Source organism: Podarcis tiliguerta (assembly GCF_965153285.1).
Source record: "Podarcis tiliguerta genome assembly, chromosome: 14".
In the NCBI taxonomy this organism is placed as follows: domain Eukaryota; kingdom Metazoa; phylum Chordata; class Lepidosauria; order Squamata; family Lacertidae; genus Podarcis; species Podarcis tiliguerta.
Window position 1 is genome coordinate 27764192 of NC_139547.1, and position 21477 is coordinate 27785668.

The following is a 21477-nucleotide window of genomic DNA, read 5'->3' on the forward strand; positions in this document are numbered from 1 at the left end:
AGAGAGTCAAAGCCCTGGTCCCAAATTGGGGCAAGACAGCTGGTTCTGGCCTCTGAATTTCACATCGCAAGATGTGATTTAACTTTGAAAAGTGTTGCACTCGTAACACAGGGCCGGGTTTAGGTTTGAGGAGGCCCTAAGCTACTGAAGGCAATGGGGCCCTTTATATGTCCAGCTGTCCTTTGTCAACAGCAAATTGTAGCTGTTTTTTGTGTTGAATATATGCTATATGGTAATTTATAGATTACCATATAGCCATTTGCACATAATTTTATTTGTTTTTTATCTTATATTTTGGAAATGTACATCCAGTTTTTTTTCCTTTTGATTTCTTTTGGGGCCCCCAAGAGAGTGGGGCCCTAAGCTATAGCTTGTTTAGCTTATACATAAATCCAGCACTGCTCATAAGGTGGGTTTGTTTGTTTGTTCTTCCATCCTCACCTTTCTGCAAACACCGCAGGGAGCCTTAAAGTTTTATTACAATCAAGCTGGATTTCATATTCAGTTGTTAAATAAAAAGTGAGGCTGAATCCATTTTTTAAAATAATAAAAAAAACTGGGGAAGGTGTCCAATAATAAAACAGAAGTAGAAAAATGCAAAATGGAAGGGGCAGGATTAAGCCTTGGAAGATGGACCTAGAGGCTATCTCCTCAAGATGCTCTAGTGCTGGAAGTCTGTGACACAGGAACATGTCTATTCACTCAGTACTGTAGCAGGCGGCTCCTTATAGAGACACAGGAAGGGATGAAAATAAAACTCTTCTATGATTCTAGAATTATCACTACGCCCTTATACAGATCCATGGTGTTCTCTCTCTCTCTCTCTCTCTCTCTCTCACACACACACACACACACACACAAGACAGAAGTGGGAAAACAGTGGGAAGCCTTTCGAATACCCACTCCAATCATAGGTCCACCTGGAGAACTTGCTATTTTTAACATTATTATAAATATTTTATATTTATCATTATTATAATCACCTAATACAAAAGTCCTAGTGACTTACACACACAATTAAAAAGAAACCATCAACTTTATAAAACAATGTCCCCACCCCTGAAATAATTCCTTTTCCCCCTAGGCCTTTAAGAACTGGCAATTTAGCACATTTTTAACCTAGAGAAGTTTGATTCTCTTGTCTATTTGGATGAACTGTTACTGTTTTAATTTGGCATGTTGATAACAGTAAAATAAAGCATACACATGTTAAATTTAGTGCGTTAATAAAATATCTTAAAATTTTTATTGTAAAAATGCACTTTTTGTTTTATGCTACTGCCAAATTTTTTTTTAAGGTGCAGGTTATAAATTACGTATAGTAAAGAAAGAAAGAAATCAGATTGGTCACTGTGGGAAACGGGATACAGTGGTACTTCGGGTTAAGTACTTAATTCATTCCAGAGGTCCGTTCTTAACCTGAAACTGTTCTTAACCTGAAGCACCACTTTAGCTAATGGGGCCTCCCGCTGCTGCCATGCGATTTCTGTTCTCACCCTGAAGCAAAGTTCTTAACCCGAGGTACTATTTCTGGGCTAGCGGAGTCTGTAACCTGAAGCGTATGTAACCTGAAGTGTGTGTAACCCGAGGTACCACTGTATTCTTTCTCTCTCTCATATTCAAGCTATATTGTATCCTTAAAAAAAATAAAAATAGTATTACATCCCAATGAGTTTTAAAAGGATGTTCCCTAATTTGACAGGGAGATATTAAGAGGTGCCATTATATAAATGATGACTTCATTCATGTTTGGCAGAAGTGCTATGTGATTAGCTATTTCAGAAAGAACCCTGTGATAATCGCTTTCTTCTGTCATCAAGGAGATTATAGGGTAAATTTGGTAATGAGTCCTTGAGTTCTAGGAAAAGATCTCTTGCAGGTAACTTCTTAATAGCAGGAAACGACAGAACAAAAATAAGTTGAATGACTGGTGGCGCTGGGGACAGGGGGAGAAGGGTGACTGGTATATTATATTACCTAATTAGTGTTGAAGTTCTTAAATGCACCTGGAAAGGAAAGGTAGGAAAAGTCCATCAGTGGTGAAGAAAAGCGGAAACCTTGAATCGTAACCAATACCTACTCAGAGCAGCCCCACTGGTAATCTGGTGAGCCGGTGTGGTGTAGTGGTTAAGAGCGGTAGTCTCGTAATCTGGGGAACCGGGTTCGCTTCCCTGCTCCTCCACATGCAGCTGCTGGGTGACCTTGGGCCAGTCACACTTCTTTGAAGTCTCTCAGCCCCACTCACCTCACAGAGTGTTTGTTGTGGGGGAGGAAGGGAAAGGAAATTGTGAGCCGCTTTGAGACTTCTTAAAGGGAGTGAAAGGCGGGATATCAAATCCAAATCCAATCAATGGGCAAGTCAGTAAGTGCACTGATTTCAAGGGGCTTACTCCAAGCATGACTTACAATGCAATCCCATGTATGAATCACTAGAAGAAAACTGAACTGTTAAATGAAAGCCACACATGGTGTAGAGGTTAGTGTGTTGGACTAGGACCTGGGAGGCCTGGGTTCAAATCCCCACTCAGCCACAAAGCTCACTAGGTGACCTTGGGCCAGTCGCCTCCTCTCAGCCTTAAGGTAAAGGTAAAGGACCCCTGGTGCAGCACTCATCTCGCTTTCAGGCCAAGGGGGCTGGCGCTTGTCCGCAGACAGCTTTCCAGGTCATGTGGCCAGCATCACTAAACCACTACTAGCACACGGAGGACCGTGACAAGTGCCAGAGTGAACGGAAGTGCCGTTTACCTTCTCGCTGCAGTGGTACCTATTTTTCTACTTGCATCGGTATGCTTTTGAACTGCTAGGTTGGCAGGAGCTGGGAAAGAGCAATGGGAGCTCACCACCGACCTTCCGATCGGCAAGCCCAAGAGCTTCAGTGGTTTAGACCACAGAGCCACCTACGTCCCTTTCTCAGCCTTAGTCTACCACACAGGGTTGTTGTTGTGGGAATTAAATGAGGAGAGGGTGTAACCATGTACACCACCTTGAGAAAGGTTTAAATGCAAATACAGTGGTACCTCGGGTTAAGTACTTAATTCATTCTGGAGGGCCGTTCTTAACCTGAAACTGTTCTTAACCTGAAGCACCACTTTAGCTAATGGGGCCACCTGCTGCCACCGCACCGCCGGAGCACGATTTCTGTTCTCATCCTGAAGCAAAGTTCTTAACCCAAGGTACTATTTCTGGGTTAGCAGAATCTGTAACCTGAAGCGTATGTAACCCAAGGTAAAAGGTAAAGGTAAAGGGACCCCTGACCATTAGGTATTCGAGGTTTCTTTCCCCTTGGGTTTCATAGTATTGCAACCATATCAAATTAATTGGAAATGGATCTTTTGGGTTTTAAAGTTTTGGGTTTTGAAATCTAATATTGAGGAATATCACTTGGGGCACCAGGGGAATACAAATGCCAGATCCTCTTGTGGGATCAACATGGATCCTGGAGACTGAGCTGCAGTCTCTCTCAGACTGTCCCAGGCAAGTGATTGTACTGCTAAATCATTCCCTTTGGGAATGGAGGTAGACAGAGGATCAAGTTGCCCCAGCAGAAGGACTTGGGCTGGTCCTGTATTCCAGTGATGCTCAGGCTCTCTTTTCCCTGGTACATCTTTCCTTCCATTTCCCCTTTCCCTGTTTCAATGTAGAAACACTGACCTCTGCTGGCCATCACATGTTCTTGCTCTGTTATCAATCCCTCTTGTTCAATTCCTCCCCACTTTGAACTGGCAACTGCAATTTTTTTACTACAAGGGTCATTGACCTTTCTGGGCCCAGGAACACATTTGCAAGATGGAGAAACTGTTGTGGGTGCTACACACACACACACCCCAGCACTCCCCACGATCTATTCTATCAACTATCAGTATCACATCCCCCATGTAAGACTGAGGGCCAGGCACACTGATCTTCCCTATTTGCCTGCTTGGATAAACAAGCCATGCAAGATTTTGCACAGAAATTGCCCAAGAGACGACCGAGACGGGAAATTCCAAAGTCAGGTGAGAACATCATTTTGCAGGCCGCCAGCTCTAACACAGTGGGGATGCGAGTGGTGCTGTGATCTAAACCACGAAGCCTAGGGCTTGCAATCAGAAAGTCAGTGGTTTGAATCCCTGCGATGGGGTGAGCGCCTGTTGCACGGTCCCTGCTCCTGCCAACCCAGCAGTTCAAAAGCACGTCAAAGTGCAAGTAGATAAATAGGTACCACTCCAGTGGGAAGGTAAATGACATTTCCGTGCACTGCTCTGGTTTTGCCAGAAGCGGCTTAGTCATGCTGGCCACATGACCCGGAAAAACTGTCTGCGGACAAACGTCGGCTCCCTCAGCCAGTAAAGTGAGATGTGTGCTGCAACCCCAGAGTCGCTCGCGGCTGGACTTAACTGTCAGGGGTCCTTTACCTTTACCTTTTTTAGCTCTAACACAGAGCTGCCTCCACAGAGAGCTGTTTGGAAGCCCTGTTTTTGATGCTACTTGCCTGAGATAACAGATAATCACCACACACAACAACCAGGCAGGGATTGAAACTAACAGCTGCACATGTCCATAGTTGCAGGATTGCATCTACTTTTATACAAGATGAAAACCAAATTCGAATCCTTTATTTGGAGTCTTGTAGAATTGATGCTTTTGAATTATGGTGCTGGAGGAGACCCTTGAGAGTCCCATGGACTGAAAGAAGATCAAACCTCTCCATTCTTAAGGAAATCAGCCCTGGAAGGACAGATCCTGAAGCTGAGGCTCCAATACTTTAGCCACCTCATGAGAAGAGAAGACTCCCTGGAAAAGACCCTGATGTTGGGAAAGATGGAGGGCACAAGGAGAAGGGGACGACAGGGGACGAGATGGTTGGACAGTGTTCTCAAAGCTACAAACATGAGTTTGACCAAACTGCGGGAGGCAGTGGAAGACAGGAGTGCCTGGCATACTCTGGTTCATGGGGTCACAAAGAGTCGGACACGACTAAATGACTAAACAACAACAACAAAGTTCTCAGTGTTCAGTTTCCAGATTTTGTTTCTAAGATGACTTTAAAGAAAAATACATTTTACTAATATTAAGGCAACACGGTTCAACAAAACTTGCTGAATTCAGTTGTTTGCTGTTTAGACAGAGAGCTGCATTTGGGATCCCAGACAGCAGCGTGGGAAAATATTGAACAAGGAGTATATAATAACAAGTTTTCCCACAAGCAAACCAAGAGGTTTGCTTCTAACTCTAGTGTGAACTTAGCTTACATTGTCACCAAGATATTGCAGTCATTCTCTGGTGTAGACATGCATGGACAACTGGGCTACTCTTCAAAGGTGATGACCTTTCATAGGCAAAGAGCTTATAAGGAAGATAAATAACATAGAATCAGAATAGGAAGGGATACCAACAGTCAAACAGTTTTGACCATCATAAAGTTCTTCCTAATGATTAGTTGGAATCTCCTTTCTTGAGAGAGATGAATGCATTTGAGAAATAGTCCATGTTTTGAATATTCCCACACTAGCAGTAGCTCAGGGCAAGGAGAGGGCGAGCCTGAAGAACAGGTTTAGTTACCAACCCACCCACCCACCCCCTTCTCAAAACACACACTGAACTCTGGGCAATTAGACTACCTTCATTTCCATTCAAATACAAATTAAGCCAAGTTATCATCAAAGAGTCGATGATGACAAGGATCAAAGCAAAGCAACAACTCTGGGAAAGATTAAAGAAAGTAAATGGAAGAGATTTTGAGAGAGATATTTAAAAGGCGTAAATGCAAATGATGAAGAGAAAGAGCAGGCCATTCAATTAACTGCATGTTTGCACACCTCTCCCAGATCAGAGGGAGAACGTACTGATGAGAGCTTGCAGGGTGGTTAAAATAACACCTTACACTTAACACAGATCTAATAGCCTGGCAGCGAAAGCAGTTAAGAGGAATTATTTGGAAGAATCTTAAGACAGCCAACAGTTAGATATAAAGCCAGGCCAGATACGTGAAGGTTTAACCCCAATGTGGCATATTTAAGAGTGAGCAGTAAAAAAAAGACTTGCATAGGACCAGAGTTTAGTAGGATGGCACCTGCTTTGCCTACAGAAAAGTCCCAAGTTCAAAGATCCCAGGAACTTCAGGTTGGGCTGAGAAATGCCATCTGGATGGAATCTGGCTGAACTGGTACCAGTCAGTGTAGAAAGCACTATAAAAGGAAGTCTAGGTTGCTCGGTCTGTATTCCACATGGATTCTGCAATGCTGAATTCTGTCACTAGGAGTCAGCGTTCACCCCTTTTCACTTATGGGATGAAGCCATCATCCAAGTACAGTATTTTAGTGATGTTTCCATGGATCCCAGGCCCTAATACCAATCACTCCTCTCGGCACGTTAGGCTGCCTTCTCATAATGTTTAATGCAAAGGCTGTATTTCCTTTGCAAATCAGCTTTTGCATTTCTAGTGCACACAGACTCCCTCATGCTTATTTATTGATCAAGCAAACCTAGGCCCCAGGGAGCTCTTGAATAGTAAAATATATATTAAATAAGGTGGAACAGCAACATCCAAGTCTTCCCACACAGGTTGACTGCTGAATGCAACAACTTTCATCTGATGAAAACCGCTTGCCAGAAACCTCGCATTTCCATGACTGTTGACAGCTGTTTTCCAACCTCAGCTGAGAAGGTGCCTTCCACAACCCAGGGTAGAATTGGGGCTGGCAAAGGTGAAGCCTAAAGCACAGCAACCAGATATGGCATCCAGCATTCAAAAAACCCCTCAGCTTGCATTAACTAGCCACACACAAGGCATGCAAGCTCCACCCCCCAGTCGTTCTTAGACTTCTCATTGGGTGAGCAACACAGCCAAGCAACACAGTTGGAGCCTCCCTCCTCCCTGGCCGGCCGGCCGGCAGGGAGGGAGGGAGAGGAGCTGCTTCCTTTGAAATTTAAGGGACATCATTTGAGGGACATTTGAGGGACATCCATCAATAAGGGACAGCAGTGGGACATGGCGCTGGAATAAGGGAGTGTCCCTTCAAATAAGGGACACTTGACAGCTATGGCTTGGGGGTTCTGCTTGTGGGTTTCCCATTGGGGCATCTGGTTGGCTACTGTGAGACCAGGATGCTGAACTAGATTTCCTAATTCAGTAGGCTCTTCTTATGTGTTGGATATTTTGTGGTGTTTCAATATTTCATTTTAAGCCACTCTGAAGTGCAGAGAATAAATCTCCTCCTCCTCATCATATGCCAATGCTCTATGGTTCTTCAATTCTTCTCCCAAATCCACAGTCAAACTCGCTTCCCCCAAGCAGCCCATAGTCTCAGGAAACACTCAGCAACAATAACACAGAAGATAAAACTTTATTGATATGTAGTATGGGAGAGAGAATAAAAATACACAAAATGCCTCCCAGAAAAAAGGAGAGTTACAATACCCAAACTGTCAGGATTAGTATATCAAAACCAATCAGTTACTGTCCAGTTGTTTTTGGTAAAGAAAATACTGCTGCTAACAGCACGAAGAACACTTGGTGAACTGGGTTCCCCCACCCCAGGGCCCTTCTTCAGAAAGAGGCAGTGACTGGTAGTTAACAGCAGGGTGTGTTCACTGATGTCCTCTGCAGATTCTGAAGTCCTGCCCCAAGGCTACCCAGTTAATGTTCAAGCCCTTCTGGGGAGTTCAGGACATAAGAAGCCCCTTTTGGCCTCTCAGTGGAGACGGCCAGCTCTGCAACAAGGAGACAATCCTGCCCCTAGGAAGGGCTGCTCATGCTTGCAAGCCAATTAATGATGTTGAGAGTCAAGTGCCTGCTATCTGCAAATCTGGAAAGTGAAGGCAACTGGGCTTGGCTTGCTTCATGGTTGGAGGCACTGGTTTCTCAAGCATGTGCAACATGTACTAAGAGGCAAGGCAACCTGCAGCAAGCTCTGCCTCCAGGAATGGATGTCAGGTGGGAATGGTGGAGGAAGGAGACACCACCCTGTGGGAGTAAGCAATGGCGCATGCGCTCTGCCTGAAGAGTTTCCCAGCAGCAAGCAAGTTTGCCTGGAGATTATTCCCAGCTCTGCAGAGTACAACCGCCAAACTGGAATTTCTCTAAAACAACCCCCTTTTAAATATTTTTTCCATTTCAAAAGTTTCCGTTTCTTCTTCCAGCAACCCAGGATTTAACGTTTCTGCTTTCAGAATTATTGCACATTTACTTAAAACAAACTATCAAGCCTTGTAGTGTTCATTTGTAGAAACAAACACACACACACTAAGCTGAGTTACACCTCTCATCCTACCTACGCTTCTCCCTGCATAAATAAAAGCCACCGTAGTGATTTATAGTACATAAATTTACAAAACAATAGTATTTAAAAAGGAAGAAAGCATCTTAAGAAGTCACTACGAAATTGAATGTCAGTCAAATCCAGCTCGTGGGGAGGCTTATTGATGATCAACACTTTTTGCATATAGGGAAAAAAGGTCTAGGGGCTCAATCCAACCAAGTCATACTCAGAGCAGACCCACCAGAGTTCATTGACTTCAATGAGTCCACTATGAATACATGACTGGATGAATACAAACTCCTTCAGGCACAACCCCCACCGGGGACATCATCTTGCATGAGAATATGAGATTCTCATGAGCTTGTTCCCTAGGAAGGTTGGTTGGGAGGTGCTGGCAGCCACTCCGAGAGACACAGGTGACGCTAGCCAGCTAGCTGCCAGGCCAAAGGGGAGGAGCCACCCAATTTTCACCGAGAAACCAGTACATGAAGGAAGATTTGCTTGCTCCTATGTGAAGCTGCAACCACCAGTGGTCACCCTTCCAGGAGAGGCTGCCTCTTTCCTTGGCACGAGGTTCAATGAGCCTTTTCAAGCTCAGCCATTGGTAAGAACAAGTGATCCCTCCCTCCCAGCTTGCAAAAGACAGCTGGGCCAAATACACTTGGAGTAAAAAAGCAAATGGGATCACATGGTCATCTTAAAAAGCAAGAGGCACGTGTGTTCGTCTCCTTGTTTTTGCAAGTGTTTGCTCTGAGTTCTCTCCTTTGTTTCCTGACACCACTACGCCTTTTTTAAATTGCAGGAAATGTCCTTTGCTTCTGAAAACAAAACGGAGAATTCTCTAAAACAAATGTGAGGCTGCTGCAATTCAAGATAAGGCAATAGCTGTTCATTCACGTCTTCCTCAGCCCTGCTGCTCTTGAAACTATGCGTAAATCAGTAACAAAGAATCTGTGAAAAAATATCTCTTATAAAAAACACGCAAAAACGTTTGTAGGAGATGGATTTTTTTGCTCGTGAAGACAGCGCTAGAAAGGCACAACTCCTTCTTAAAATGATTTAAGAAGATGCAACTCGGCCAGCCAAGCTGCAACGATACGGAGCGTGGCCCTTGCAGCCTCCTTGACCGCTTGTTTCACCTGACTGGGCTAGAAATACAGTCAACCTGACACAGCCCCCGAAAAATCGCCCATGGGTAAAACCCATTCGGAAAAGAAGAAGAGTTACAAGATTTTGGCCACACTGACTTGGTTTGGGGCCCCCACTTTTGTTCACACTTTGCAGTGGGTTTTGTTTGGACAGTAAAAGAGCAAAGAGGGGTTTTCTTTCCTGATGTTTTATAACATTTGCGTTGTCAATCCGACATTCAGAAGAACTTTGCTTTTGTCATCATTTTGACTACCCAGATATCTAAACCGCAGGCATTTCACCTTTCAAATTCTAAGTTTAGTAGGCAAACAATTAATAGCCCCTTTGCTTTGTTTAAAAAATCGAGACTGTGTAAATATAGCCCTTTTTTCGCTTTCTGGATCGAAGCAGGAAGGAAGGCATGCTTTCACAGCTGTAGGCACCTTCAGACCAACAGTATGACCCCCCCTCCCACCCCGACCCCCACCCCTAACAAACAAGCCCTTGCCGCATGCGGATGATCTGGAGTAAGGCAGCTTGGACGTCTTCATCCATGTGACCCTGAAAAACAAAGAGGAGAGCTGCAGAAAACACAGAAGGACTTGGAACTTTTCAGTGACTTTTCAGTTGCAGTGACAAAACCTACGGATCCCAAAGTGGGTGCCCCCAGGGGGCAGTGGGATTCCCTAGGGGGGTGCTGGAGGTGTAAAGGACTATCAACTGAATTAAACTAAACTGCTTTAATGGGTACTAGAATAAATGTACAATTAATTGAAACCATTTTGAATTTTGTTGTTGCGTTACTATCTTCCTTAGTGAGTTGTGCAAACTGCTATTCTGAATCATGCTTTTTCTAGGGTAGGGGGGCACTGGGCATGAGTTTATGAAACCAAGGAGGAGCTTGCCCCGAAAGCTTTGGGAACCACTGGCCTAAACTATTCACTGGCTCTGGCTGATCATAGAAGGAAGCAGTGGGTAGCGAGAGATGTCCCTCCAACCCCAGTAAGCTGTTCCTACTGAATAAGAGAAACTGTGGTGGAACAAACAACACAGGCAAGCTGTGGAACATGCCCCACAACCCTCCATGCTGCCTCCCTTGAAGATTTATCTAAGGCAGGCTCAGCAGGCATCAGTCAAAAAGGGTGCGAAAAGATCACCGCCCAACACAGCAGGCAGCAGCAAAACCAGAACACGTACCTGAACAGCACTGAGAAGGTGCGTCCGATATATTGAGATGACCTCCTGGTGCTGCCTCTCAGCATCCTAGGATAAAAGAGCACACCTGGTCATTCTCCAGAGTTACATTCTCAAAGTTTAGTCTGCTTCGCTAGCCCCCTTGGGGAAGGGCTGTGGTTTACGGCAGGCAGAAGGTCCCCAGCTCAATCGCAACGGCATCTCCAGGTAAGGGTGGGAGAGACTGCCTGCCTGAAACCCTGGAGAGCCACTGCTGCCAGTCAGTGTAGACAATACTGGGCTAGGTGGGCTGATGGTCTGACTCCATCAGGGAGTTTCCCATATTTCCTAGTCTTGGAGAGAGGCACAGCATTACAGGGATGCTGGCACCCTACTTCTAAGGCCAACAAAAATCCCTTCATTTCCTAAGACGCCATGCCAGGCATTGAGCTGGAAAGCAGAGCTCATGCCATCTGTTCTGCTCTATCAGGCCTCCTCTCCCCTCAACTGTCATCTGGGGGCAGCCATTGCCTCAGACTGCTGCCATGGGAGAGCTTTGCTGATTGCCCAGCTCCATCAAGCACCTCCTGCCCCTGAACTGTGCCAGCTAGCCATTATAGGAACAACTGTTCAGAAACTGATGCTGGAGTTCAGGGTTTTTATTTTCCTCTTTCCTCCATGTTCCTTTCCCCTTGTGTGTCATTTATTTTTTAGACAGTAAGCCTGCAGGTAGGGACTGTCTCGCTTTGACTTTATGTAAGGCTGAAGAGTCAGGAACAAAGATTCTAAGTAAATGCATAATAAATAAAATTGCCCACACACTTTCCAGCTTAGCTTTGCAACTGCAAAGAACAGAAAACATTTTTTAAAAAACTGGAAACAAAGGTTATTGGACCTTAAACTGTTTGCCAGCATCACGCAAGACCACAGCTCAAGGATGGTCACCACACCCAGTCCTGCTGTCCTCCCCTCACCCCCAAGCACCAGAACCCTGATCAATGAGACAAGTTTCAGCTACCACCTGATGGCTGCAGTTCACTACTTACGGCCAGCTGCTGCTGAAGGGTTTTCACCTGCGCCTGGAGCACTTCGACCTGCTGGCTCTGCCGCTTTGTGGGGAGGCCGCTGTTGTACGTAAGCTGAGAGAGACCGTTAAGGGCCTGTTTTAGCCGCTCCACATCATTAAGTAGCTCAGTTATCTTCAAGAGAGACATTGCCAAAGTTCAAACTGTAAGCCTTTCCTCTGCGGTTCCTCAGCAACATCTACTACAGGGATGGGGAGCTTGTGGCCTGACAAATATTTCGATGACTACAACTCCCAACATCCCTGACCACTGGCTGTGCTGGATGCAGGGGCTGATGGGAGATGGAGTCCAGCAGCACCTGGAGAGCCACAGATGTTTCCCACCCCAGACTTACACTTGTGTGATCAAAGCAAAAAAAGAAGTTGAAAGCTGCTTGCTTCCAACCTGTATTCTGCCCTTCCTGGAGCAGAGCCAAGCAAGCAACAGGAAGGTCACCAAAACCCTGGCCCTTTGCTAGGGGCTTGGGGGGGGGGGGGACAACAACAATGTGCTATGATACCCTGAAGTCCCCAAAATTCAAGTCACCAGTTTGCAAGGAAACAAGGACTGTCTCAGGGCCAGGAGCTGTGCATGGATGCACACTGCAAAGATCTATTAAGGAGGGAAACCAGGGTTGTCAAAGCACAGCACACACATTGTTTTGTCTGAGATGGAGTGGCAAGAAGGTGGCTGTGCATGAAGCAGTTCAGAACTTCACTACGTCTGTTATTATTATTAATCTGCCCTTCCTTCCCACAGAACACAGGCTGGTGCACAATACGATAAATGCAAGATGGCAAAAATAATTAAAATATGGGTAATTTGAAACATGGGCTTTTGAACTAACCATCAGGAAAGAAGCCTGTTTTGAATTCCCAATGAGCTGAAAGCCACAGGCAGCACCTCGTCAGATGAACCAGCTCTGCAGGTCTGCCTCTCATGCAAGGAAATCATGTCTGAATCCATTTCCAATGTGGCTTAAAGGGTGCAGCCCACCCCCACTTCAACCAATCAGCCTGCATTTGGCTTCCAAGTTGATTTGGGCAGGATTCGGAGGTTGTCTGCGTCTACTACAGGACCACCTTCACTAGCCTGGAGCCTTATTATGTTTTGGACTCCAACACCCATCATGGCCATACATGCCTGGGGCTGATGGGAGTTGCAGTCCAAAATACCCAGAAGGCCTAGTCTGGCAAAGGCTGCAGTGCAGCAGTTCTTCCAGGCCTACCTGCTCCCCCAGCTAAGGTCAGAAGCTAGTCCAAGCACTGCCTCTCCCACCAAGGATCCCTCTGCATTCATTATCCTCTGCTTTGTGCCTTATATGCTGCCAGCCGGCCTTTAGCCTACTGAGTCCGCCCCCTTGCCCAACTCACCTTGTTGTCTTTGGCTTCCACTTGCTTTGCGGACTCCTGGATCCTTTTTTGCAGCTCCGCAATGGTGCTCAGGGACTTGTCGCACCTCTCCTTCTGGTCCTTGATCTCCTGCTCAATGCTGAAGTTCCTGGACTGCAGGGGCTCCTTCTTGTCCTTGGTGGGCGCCTCCTCCATCCTGGCTTGCTGGGCTGCCTCCAGCTTCCGGCTGAGCTCAGCCAGCTTCTCGGCCATGCTGCCCACTTGCCCTTCCAGCTTGCTCTTCACCATCTTGTGCTCTGCCATCCCAACCACCTCTCGGCTCTCCAGCTCCCACAGGGCTTCTTTGGCGCTCTGGATTTCAGACTGCAGCTTGGCAACCTTCTCTGCCCTCTCCTGGCTCTCTCCCTCCTTCTCTCTTAAGGCGGATTTCGCGGCGGATGCTTCCCTCTCCAAGCCCTCCTTGATGCGGAGGTGCTCGGCTAGGGGCACAGAGGCGGCCTTGAGATCGGTCATCTCCCGCTGCAGCTCCTGGGATTTCTGCACCTCCTGCTGGCAGCTGGCCTCCTTGCTGCTCAGCTCCCCTTTCAGCTCTTCGATGGTGCGGCCGAGCTGCCTCTCCAGGGCTTCCACCTGCTCCAGTGGGACATATTGGGCGTGGAGGCGGCTCTCTGCCTCGCGGGCCTCGGAGCGTTGCCGGGCGCTCTCCTCCTGAAGCCGCTCCTTCTCGCACTGGATCTCGGCAAACTTCTGCTGCAGCTCGCACAACTGCTTGTTGAGGCCGTCCATCTTGCTGGCAAACATCCGCTCCATTTCGTGTGACTTCTCCGCCAGGACATAGTTCTGCTGCAAGTCGTTCTGGACGCTCAGGAGCCTGGCCTTCAGCTTCTCGTTCTCCTGGCTGCATTTCTTGCCTTCCTCCTCTCTCTCTCGGCGCTGCTCCCTCTCCTTCTGCAGCTGGCTCCTCAGTTCTTTCGCCGTCTCCTCGAAGCAGCGCTCCTTCTCTTCGAAACTGGCAAGGGGGGCATATTTGGACTTGATGCATTCCTGGATCATGTCCAGCTCCTTCTTCTGGGCCTTGATCTCAGCATGCAACTGGGCCACCTCCTCTTGCTTCGCCTGGTATTTTGCCTGCATTTCAGAACCGTTCTCCTGCAGCTCCTGAATGTTTTTCTGGAGGGCGGCGACTTTTGCTTCATGCTCCCGTGTGTTTATGTATTCGCCTCCTTGCACTTGGCTTTGCAGCGTTCGCAGCTTCCTCTTCAGCATCCCGTTCTCATCGCTCACCCTCACAAACTCTTGCTTGACACTTTCCATTTTGTCCTTCAGCTCCAGCAGCTCTTGGCCCGTCCTTTCAAGAGTGCTGTTCAGCACTGCCTTGACCTCCTCGTGAGTAGCCACCGGCACGTACTGCTCTTCCATGGTCTCTTGAAGAGTAGCATTTTTGGACGCAAACTCGGATGCCTTGTCTTGCTGCTCCCTGTACTTTTGGCTGAGCTCGGCGACTTGCCGCTCCAGGCCGGCCGTGGTTAGCTTCAAGGCTCTCATCTCCTTCTCGTGCTTCTCCCGGGGGATGTAAGCCGCCTGGAGCTGGCCAACCGTCTCCTTCAAGCGGAGGTTTTCCGCCAGCAGCTTCTCCGCCTCTGCGCTGTGCTTCTGACACTTCTCTCTGCTCTCCGCCAGCTTCTTGTTCAGCTCCCCCACCGTGACGTCGCTCGCCCGCTTCACCTCCTCGCTGATCTTCAAAGGCACGTACTGGCTCTTCATCTCGCTCCGGAGGGCCTCCACTTGCTGCTTCAGCAGGCTGTGGCCTGCCTTGGCCTTTTCCGCCTCCGCCTGCCAGGCCTGGCTCTGGTGCTTCAGCTCCGCCTGCACTCGCTCCAGCTCCCTGGCCTTCTGCTCATACCTGACCTTCAACTGCTTGTGCTCCTCCGGCCTCACATACTGGGCAAACTGGCCTCTCTGGCCCTCCAGCTCCGCCCTCAGCCCCTGAGCCTCTGTGCGCAGCTTCTGCCGCTCCGCCTCCGCCTCTGCCAACCTGCGCGCCTTCTCCTCCACTTCGCCGGAGAGCGAGCTCTTCACTTTCTCGAGCTTCTCCGCCAGCTTGGCCGCCGCCTCCTTCAGCTGACCCTCTGCCTCGCAGGCCCTCCTCTCCCGCTTCTCGTGCTCCACCTTCAACATGCTCAGCTCCCTCTGCAGCTTCTTGTTGTCGTCCACCAGCCTGGCTTCATCCCTGCGGAACTCCTCCACCAACAGCTCGTTCTGCTTCAGCTGGTTCCTCAGCTTGCCCACCTCAGCCGAGGCCCCCTCGTACTTGGCCTTGGTGTCCTTCAGCTGCTCCTTCAGCTCCTCCACCGCCTTGCTGCCGGTGGCCGCCGCCTCGCTTGTCAGGTGGTCCTTCAGGGCCAGGAAGTGCGTCTGCATCTGCTTCACTTTCCCTTCCGAGTCAAACATCCTCTTCTGCACGTCCTTCAAGGCGTCTTCCAGCTGCTTGATCTGCTGGTCCGACTCCTGCTTTGTTCTCTCACACTCCGCTGCCAGCGCTTTGCACTCTGCCGCCTTGTGGGAGAGCTCCAGCTGCAGCCTGCTCACCTCCCCTCGGGCCGCATCATAGCAGCTCCTCAGGTTGCCCAGCTCCCGTTTCAGAGCTTCCGCCTCGGAGGCAGCAGGAGACAGGCTTGGGCTCAGGAGCTCCAGGGGCCTCACCATGGATCTACTCTGGAGGGCAGCTGGCGCTGAGGCAGGGGCCTGCTAGAAAACAAGGAGACGGACTTCTTAAGACTCCAGAGAGGGGCTTCTACCAACAAACACACACACAAACACACACCTCTTTAACTAGCTTTTATGTAGGACAGCATTTCCCAAACATTGGTCTCCAGCTGTTTTTGGACTACAATTCCCATCATTCATGGCCACTGGTGTTGCGAGCTAGGGATGATGGGAGTTGTAGTCCAAAAACAGCTGGAAACCCACGTTTGGGAAACACGGATGTACGGCATTAGAACTTCCCTACAGCTCAATGGCAGAGTACATGTGTAGTAAGTTAGTATATTTCTGAAAGCCATTCCTTGGTTCAGTAGGGAGTGAAGCCTTGTGGGAAGCCAACAAGCCACAAGGACCCTGGGAAAGGAATCCTGTTGCTTTAACCTGAGACTAACAGGCTCCAGGATGAGCAGTTTATGGGGGAGAGGAATGAACTGATTTACTGAAGGACCTAACACCTGGGTCCTATGCTATTCCCATTTTCTCACTGATGTTATCTCCCTAAGTGCTTACAACTGCATACCATCAAGGAAGGGAGGACACCCCTTGATCTGGCTCTGGGTTCTTAATTGCTCCAGCTGCCAAGTGTTAGATGGATTAATCAGCGAGTCAGTCATTGGTGAATTTGAAAATAATCTAAAGTTATGATTGGTCTTGGGGTTCCGTTCCCACGTGTGTATTGGGGATAAGAGTCCTGAGAAATGAATGGTCAAGTGCGCTTTGCAAATCCGCATTGAGCCCGGCTGGAAGCTACATCTAATTAGCCGACAATCAGAATCCTATTGTGTTGGAGAATTGCTGTTCTTTTCATCCACGGACTTAAAGACTTTTCCTATCCTAACCTACCAGTAGTGTGATGTAAGTAGCGAGTTAGTTATACTTTACAATGTTCTTATTTTGGCTTCTGTAACCTTCAAGTGATGTGCCTGCAAGTTTGCATGTGTTCTTATGTTCTTCTTTTTTAAAATAAATTTTTAAGCAAAGAAACTGTTTTAGTTGTGTGCCTTTCTGGGAATCGGCTAATCCTTGCCTTCCGCTTGGTTACGCCTACCATGTGTAATTCTGCCTGCAGATACCAACTGCAGGGTGCGGGGAAATTAGTACTAACTTGAGGTGCAGCCTTTCCCCTTGAGGCTGTGACTTGTAGTTCCCCGGGTTAAAGGGGTGGTGGCAGCTACCAGCATATTTTGTCCTGTCTTGTAAAGAAGTGGCCCCCGCTTGCCTGAGCCCCTCAGGGATCCTGTCTGGCCGGAGAGCTGAGACCAGGTAGTGTGGCCGAGTGCAGAGGGCAGGTGGAGGGCTACGTTACCACAACATGTGTCTTGTGTACGAAAAGCCCCAGGCCCATTCCCCAACATCTCCAGTTGAAAGGTAAGTAGATCTCAGGTAAGTGAGCAGAGAGACTGGGGGGGTCACTGCCAGTTGACCGTTAGGGATACGGAGCAGACAGACAATAGGCTCATCCAGGAAGATCCTTAAGGGCCTCCTCTGCTCCATTAACACATTTTGACTGTGTAATGGATCTGTCACGGATCACAGTAACCGAGTTACTAAGCTGAGGGCAGAAGCTCAATTTATCTTGCTAATGGGGCAATTGCAACAAGCCTCCTGCTTTCCGCTGATTCCCAGCCAAATAAGTGTGACATCCAAGTAATGGATGAGCCTGTTGCTCATTTCGCTGGCTCTGCCAGAGGACAGTTGCTGGCCCACACCTTCCATTTCTGTGCAGTACACAGCAAGGCTCCCACAGGAGACGGGACACAGAGCAACTGGACACCATGACGGCATTGTGGAGCCCCAAGAGACGGCCCAGTGACCAGGTGCACCAATGGCATTTTAACATGCTCAACATCATAGGAAAAGTAGCCACACTGCAGATGCCCACATGGCATTCCCAAATGCACAAACGAGCTAACAAATTGGAGTACCTGTGGTTCTGCAGAATATGTAGAACCCTGCTTCAGCAAAACATCTTCTTTCCCTACAGAAAGACAAAATAAAGAGCTTGTTCAATCTAACCTGACAAAGTACAAATCTGCTATATGTTTAGAAGGTGGAACCTGCATTATTAAAAGTTAAACAGACAGCTGCTTCCTGCAAGGCCCTGTAGCCGGGAGCTGAGCAGCTGGGATGTCATAGAAAGCAGGGACACCCCCACTGCTGAGGGTCAAGGGAACCAGGCCTCAGGGCAGCATCTATAGAAAGGGAATGGAGAGGCAAGAGAATCACAGAGGCTGGAGGATCACAGAGCAGCAGGCTGATTGGGGCCATTCAATACTATAAATACTTCTCTGGTCCTGAAAGCACAAGATCTAAGGCAAGGTGGGGGATCTCTTTCAGCCCAAGGTCACCTCCCAGCCAGACAAAAGCACTTGAGGAGGAGGCAGAGAAGTGCCAGGGAGGGGTGTGGCTTGGGTCAAAAAGGTGTGGCCTAAGGAGAGCACTGTGGGCGAGGCAGAGAGGCCTGGACAGCCACATTCGATCCCTAGGTCTGAGGTTCTCAGTTCCTGCTCTATATTATCATTATTATTAAATTTATGAATGGGACATATGTCCCAAGGTAATTTACACACAGGGCAGCTTACAACATTAACAGATATGGTCAGCAAACTTTATAGCCCTGCTGCTTCCGTATGTCCCCAAATTACCCACTTTCACTTGACTGCCACAACTGCAGATAGAAGGGCACAAAACTCCACAATGTTAGCGCTCGATTCCCTTTCTAAACAAGGTATCAAGGAACGGTAATACTCACTGTTACCAAAACTGTTTCCAGATCCCCCGTGGTCACCCTGAAATCAAAACACACAGACTTTGGTTCAGAGAGATACAGATTAACCGTTCACAAGGGTTCAGGCTTTCAGAATGAAACTATTTTTTTCATAGTCTTAATACACAGAGACTATGGGGGGGAATTTTTTTTCATAGTCTTAATCCACAGATAGTGGGACGCGGGTGGCGCTGTGGGTTAAACCACAGAGCCTAGGGCTTGCTGATCAGAAGGTCGGCGGTTCGAATCCCCGCGACGGGGTGAGCTCTTGTTGCTCGGTCCCAGCTCCTGCCCACCTAGCAGTTCGAAAGCACGTCAAAGTGCAAGTAGATAAATAGGTACTGCTCCGGTGGGAAGGTAAATGGTGTTTCCGTGCGCTGCTCTGGTTCGCCAGAAGCGGCTTAGTCATGCTGGCCACATGACCCGGAAGCTGTACGCCGGCTCCCTCGGCCAATAAAGTGAGATGAGCGCCGCAACCCCAGAGTCAGCTACGACTGGACCTAATGGTCAGGGGTCCCTTTACCTTTAATCCACAGAGAACTTTCCTGAAATGCATATGATACTTAATACCTTCACAGAATAACAGAATTGTAGAGTTGGAAGGGATCCTGAGGGTCATCTAGTCCAACCCCCTGTAATGCAGAAATTTCAACTAAAGCATGCATGACTCATGGCCACCCAACTTCTCCTTAAAAAACAATCTTGCTCTATCTTCCACATGACAGACCTCCAGATATTTGAAGATAGGCAACATATCCCCTCTCTGTCTTCTCTTCTCCAGGCTAAACATACCCAGCTCCTTCAACCGTTCCTCATAAGGCTTGGTTTCCAAATCCTCAGTCATCTTGGTCGCCCTCCTCTGCACACCTTCCAGAAGGGTCTGTGCAAGAGTGAACTGAGCCCTGTAGCTATAGCCTTGTCACCCAATAGCACAACTCCCAGTTCCTGCTAACTTAGTGGAGGGCTGCTTGAAACGGAAACTGGCTTCCCCACCAAAGGGCGACGTACCTCATAGAATCTCAGCTTTGACTTCAGAGCTTCAAGCATCCGTGAACTTTCTTCCTGCTGCTTCTCCTTTGCTGTCAGCAGCCTCCTGAGCTCATCTTTCTGAAAGTGAGCAACAAATCAACATGGAACATACTGGTAATGTTTAAGCACTAAGAAATATGAATATGGAAATCCTGCAGGACAGAAACATGACACTTTCCAGCCTACCGTAGCTTACAGAAAAATAGGAAGCTGTTTTATATAGAGTAACATAGGAAAACCATTGGTCCATCTAGCTCAGTGCTGCCTACACTGACCGACAGCAGCTGCTCTCCTGGATTTCAAGCAGGAGTCTCTCTTGACGCTACCTGGAAATGCTGTCAGAGGTGAACCTGGGATGTTCTGCATCCAAGACAGATGCTCTACCCCTGAGCTGCAGCCCTTCCCCTGTAGATCTGATCCATGCACACAAGCACATCCTCCTTTCTGGATTCAGCCTGCAAGGAAGGTTAGCCCCCATGACTCTTGCCCTGGCTTTAGGGAGCGGTGTGAGCAGATCTTGCGGTGGGTACAGTGGATGACAAACACGTTACCAGAACTGACCCCAAAAGCAAAGTTCCCTTCCTTCCTTTTTCATTTCAAATCAAATGTTCAGTTGTTGTTTAAGAGAGGTGGAAGAATTTTTCCCCTCAGCTTCAGATTTCTCAACAAATAAGTATAGGGTGGGGAAAAAGATAGATTTTTTTCTTTACCTCGCTTTCGAGATCATCTGCAACCATTTGCTCCTGCAAAGAACAGAAACAGCCATTGGAATTGTATCTTGATTTATATTGTTATATAACATTGTCAGCAGGAAACCTGGCCAACCTCATTCAGTATCCCAGTCTGTAAAATGGGGATAAAGGCAAACAAATGCACCATAAACCCATGAACACACCAGCCCATAAATGCACCAGATCACCCCGGAAGGGCCCTCTGAGCTGCTGTCATTGCAAACTGTGTTCCATTACCTCGTTCAGCTGCAGCTGCAGACCATTGATTCTGTCCAATAGAATCCGGTGCTCCTGCTGGATCTCCCTTAGCCTGCCTTTCAAGTCTTCATTCTCTCTTTCTAATTCCTTAAAACAGGGGACATTTTAAAACTGAGATCAGTTATCTCCTGCAGCATTAAAGCAACTGATGGATAAAATTAGGGAAATGGAGCAATTCCAATTTTAATGCACACCTCCCAAATTCACATACTCCCTAACCAAAAACACAGCTATCCTCCGAAATATACACTTCTCTGCATTCTGTGACACAAGCTTACTTGCAAGATCACCTTACCCCATATAAACTCACTCAACCACTTTGATCTGCAGAACCGGCAATGTTACAGGTGCCACCCATTCTGCATTTTTAAAAACTCCATCTTTAAGTGTGGCAGCACCTACACGTTGGACCTCCCTGCCTATTGACATCAGCTGTGTGCCTTCACTGTAATCTTTCCGGTGCCTGTTGAAAGCATTTATACACAAGGCCAGGTGTTTGTCTGTTTTTAGTCTATTGTTATTTGAACTTTCTGAAAGTCTAAAATTTTTCTTAATGCTTCTTACTGATAATTTTATTGATTTAGCTTTTTTACAAACCACTTTTAAGTTTTGGTTTTTTTTTACAATCAAGTGGTGTATAATTTTTTTAAAGAAAGAAAAGTCTCCGGTCGATCAGTGCATACGGAAAAGTGCATATTAGGGAAAACAACTTACAAATATGCTTTATATTAAGGTGAATTGCTTGCAAAGATCTGTATATTAAGAGAAACACACATGAACTCTCATGCAGACTTTTAAAAAATTAATAAACTAATTTGGAAAATGATGCAAACTTAACAAGACAAACTGCTACTGACGGATTTGTCCACCCCTGGATGTGACAAATCAAAGTAAATCCTAACAACAACCACTAGTGGGCACCCTTCCTAAATATGGCAGGTGGCCAGTAACAGCCCTCTTTCCTTATCCACA

General features: G+C 47.4%; 1 protein-coding gene across 12 annotated transcripts in view; it reads right to left on the reverse strand.

Annotated features, from left to right (window-relative positions):
- Positions 1 to 7306: 7306 nt before the first annotated feature.
- UACA (uveal autoantigen with coiled-coil domains and ankyrin repeats) overlaps positions 7307 to 21477 on the reverse strand; it is a 52149-nt gene continuing 37978 nt past the window's right edge. For 3 of the 12 annotated variants that reach the window (XM_083411807.1, XM_083411809.1, XM_083411813.1), the window contains exons 11-19: positions 20485 to 20592; positions 20227 to 20259; positions 19496 to 19594; positions 18473 to 18509; positions 17646 to 17698; positions 12979 to 15702; positions 11588 to 11740; positions 10566 to 10631; positions 7307 to 9929 (exon numbers count right to left, since the gene is read on the reverse strand). In XM_083411807.1, the coding sequence (XP_083267933.1) occupies positions 9858 to 9929; positions 10566 to 10631; positions 11588 to 11740; positions 12979 to 15702; positions 17646 to 17698; positions 18473 to 18509; positions 19496 to 19594; positions 20227 to 20259; positions 20485 to 20592 (3345 nt within the window). In that variant the 3' untranslated portion in view covers positions 7307 to 9857. Of the gene's footprint in view, positions 9930 to 10565; positions 10632 to 11587; positions 11741 to 12978; positions 15706 to 17645; positions 17699 to 18472; positions 18510 to 19495; positions 19595 to 20226; positions 20260 to 20484; positions 20593 to 21477 lie in introns of all 12 variants that reach the window. The other 9 variants (XM_083411810.1, XM_083411814.1, XM_083411805.1 and 6 more) reach the window with 3 other exon arrangements.